The 2,418-nt window shown below is 40.7% G+C and overlaps 1 protein-coding gene across 2 annotated transcripts in view; it reads right to left on the reverse strand.

The window, feature by feature from the left end:
* Positions 1–3: 3 nt before the first annotated feature.
* Positions 4–2,418, reverse strand: part of LOC122070527 (enolase-phosphatase E1-like) — a 5,901-nt gene continuing 3,486 nt past the window's right edge. For both annotated transcript variants that reach the window (XM_042634703.1, XM_042634702.1), the window contains 2 exons: positions 653–908; positions 4–392 (listed from right to left, as the gene is read on the reverse strand). In XM_042634703.1, coding sequence (XP_042490637.1) covers positions 4–392; positions 653–908 — 645 coding nt within the window. The remainder of the gene's footprint in view (positions 393–652; positions 909–2,418) is intronic.

A 2,418-nucleotide genomic window follows, 5' to 3' on the forward strand; every position in this document is an offset into this window, starting at 1 on the left:
GGTTTACCGCACTGGCTGTTGGTTATAGTGATTCTTTTCTTTCTTCTTTGCTGCAGCAAGCTTTGCCCTCCTTGCAGAAGCCTCAAGAGCGGCAGCTTTGGCTGCAGCATCCATCTCTTTATTTGATTTTTTCTTCTTCATAGAAGCCATCTTCTTTAGACGCTCTTTTACATCAATGGCTGATGCATCCTCTTCTGCATTTTCGGTCCCAGCAGTTTCATCCACTCCATCGTTGACCTCTGAACCATTAGGCTGGTCCTGTTGTTCTTTAACCTCCTTGGAAGACTTATCTTTCTTTTTCTTCTTCTTCGCATTCTTGCTCTCGGAAGGAGCACTCTCCTTCTTCTCCACGTCTCCATTGAGTTCCTCAATTTTCTTCTCTTGTGCAGAACCTGCATGTGCATAACACAATATCTTTACTGTTAGGCGGAAACTCGAGTAAAGTGACCTTATACCTAGACATGCACCAGAATTCACACTTATTCACTTGTAATGTCTGTCTGCATGCATCAGAGTTGGATACAATGATGATGAATAATGTCCTACATATACTAATATTGGCAACACAAATACCAAAACAGTTACCCATCTTCCAAAGAGTTCAAGTTGGTTATTTACTTGATGCACACACAGGTTACAGATCAGAAATTACCATGTGATTCATCTGCGCCAGTGGTCTCTTTATTGCTCATTCCAAGCTCGGCCAAAACAGCTTCAAGTTCTGCGAGCTCCTTTTTCTTGAGTTCCTTCTTCGACAGCTGCCTTTCTGTATCCTTTGGTGGCAAAGAAGCCTGAGTTGGCTTCTTCACCACTGGCTCTGGTGGCACCTGAACCTCAGATTCATGTTCATGCTCTTCCTCAACATCATCATCTCCTTCATCCAGACCATCTTCTTCACTTTCACTTTCCTGGAATCATAAGAGAATACCAGTTCATTTATCTGAAAATCACCAAGCTCAACTTAAAAGAAAAGGACCCTTTTTAAATGATTTCAAAAGCATTACAACCAACGAAGAGAAGCCACGTATGAGATTAAAACCGTGAGTACATGAGGCATAAACAGCAGGTCCACTGAATTTTGGCACCAATCAAACTGCCACATGCAAGTTATGGCATGCCAGATCTGAGCACACCATGTAGAAATATAATAGAAATAATATTACATCAGAAGGGAAAACAAAGAAAAATAAATAAAAGCAGTATATTATTTGTTTGTTTAACTTAAAAAATTTCTCAAACAACCCACCAAAACAAATATATCAATCATGAAGCTAGAAATCAACGGGCTCATCCTTCTTCAGTGCTTCAAGTATTAGAATCCCATCAGGTAAAGGTAATAAAATTATATACAAGTTTCATAAATTTTAAACAACGTTTTAAGCCACGAATCATGAAAACTTGATTCCTTGTCAAATGTCATAATACTAGGGGAAAAGAACGCTCCATGGTCGTGTGACCCCTGCGCCCAGACTAAGGAAGGGAAAATGACACCCCCACCCCTGTGAAATACAATAAAATGACCCCATGTTGATGCCCATGTGCGCCCCCTCATTGGCCCCCACGTGCACAACCAGGGAGCATTTTTTTCCACATACTTTTTAGTTAGCTGTTACTAAGTTGTTGGCAGGCTCAATTGAGAGAAGTCATCCATAACCCCAAGGGTGTAGATCATTTGGCAAGGGAGCGTGCCTATATCAACACGCGTCCTAAGTCTGACTCCCCTTACCCCCCCCCCCACCCTTGGGGCTGGGGAGTGTATGGTAAGCTTCTATGGTTCTCATAGGAGCTGGCGCTGACCTGATTCGCATGTGTGGGGGCGTACACATGCATCCAGGGGATTAGACGGGCCAAAGGTTATGGACACCATCATTAGGGGAAAAAAAAAGTGAAGTCATCCATATTGATCCATGTGTTGAACATGTCAGCCACCCTTTCCTCATGTAATAAATTTCAGCAAGGTCACTCTGCCACATGCTAAATCAAGTATATCCTAGCAATTTCTTAGTTACAAATTTAAATTACAATGCCAGGTATTTTAAGAAATACAAATCCTGTGGCAATTCAACCAATGTGATTGAGCAACTAAATGGGAATGTATAAAACATGCAATCCAACTATACGCCAAAATACTCATCAAATCATCTTTTGACTTATGCAATGAACAAGAAGTCCTAGTGCTAGCACTTTTCCAAGGACAAGGTCACGTGTATGTGTGTGTCCTCTCAAAATGTCACGTTGTGGAGAATATGTAAGTTCTTCCTCGTCATATTCAAGCAAAATGAGTAGCTTTTTTTTTTTTTTTTTTTTTTTTTTTTTACTTTTCTACAATTCTGTAACAACATTTGTGCATCTATTCTTTAACTTAGCCTCTTGTGCGCCCATTTCCCCAAACTCAGCTTTTGGGGCTTTTTTTTTTTT

The sequence above is a fragment of the Macadamia integrifolia genome, unplaced genomic scaffold (assembly GCF_013358625.1).
Source record: "Macadamia integrifolia cultivar HAES 741 unplaced genomic scaffold, SCU_Mint_v3 scaffold94, whole genome shotgun sequence".
Taxonomy (NCBI): Eukaryota; Viridiplantae; Streptophyta; class Magnoliopsida; order Proteales; family Proteaceae; genus Macadamia; species Macadamia integrifolia.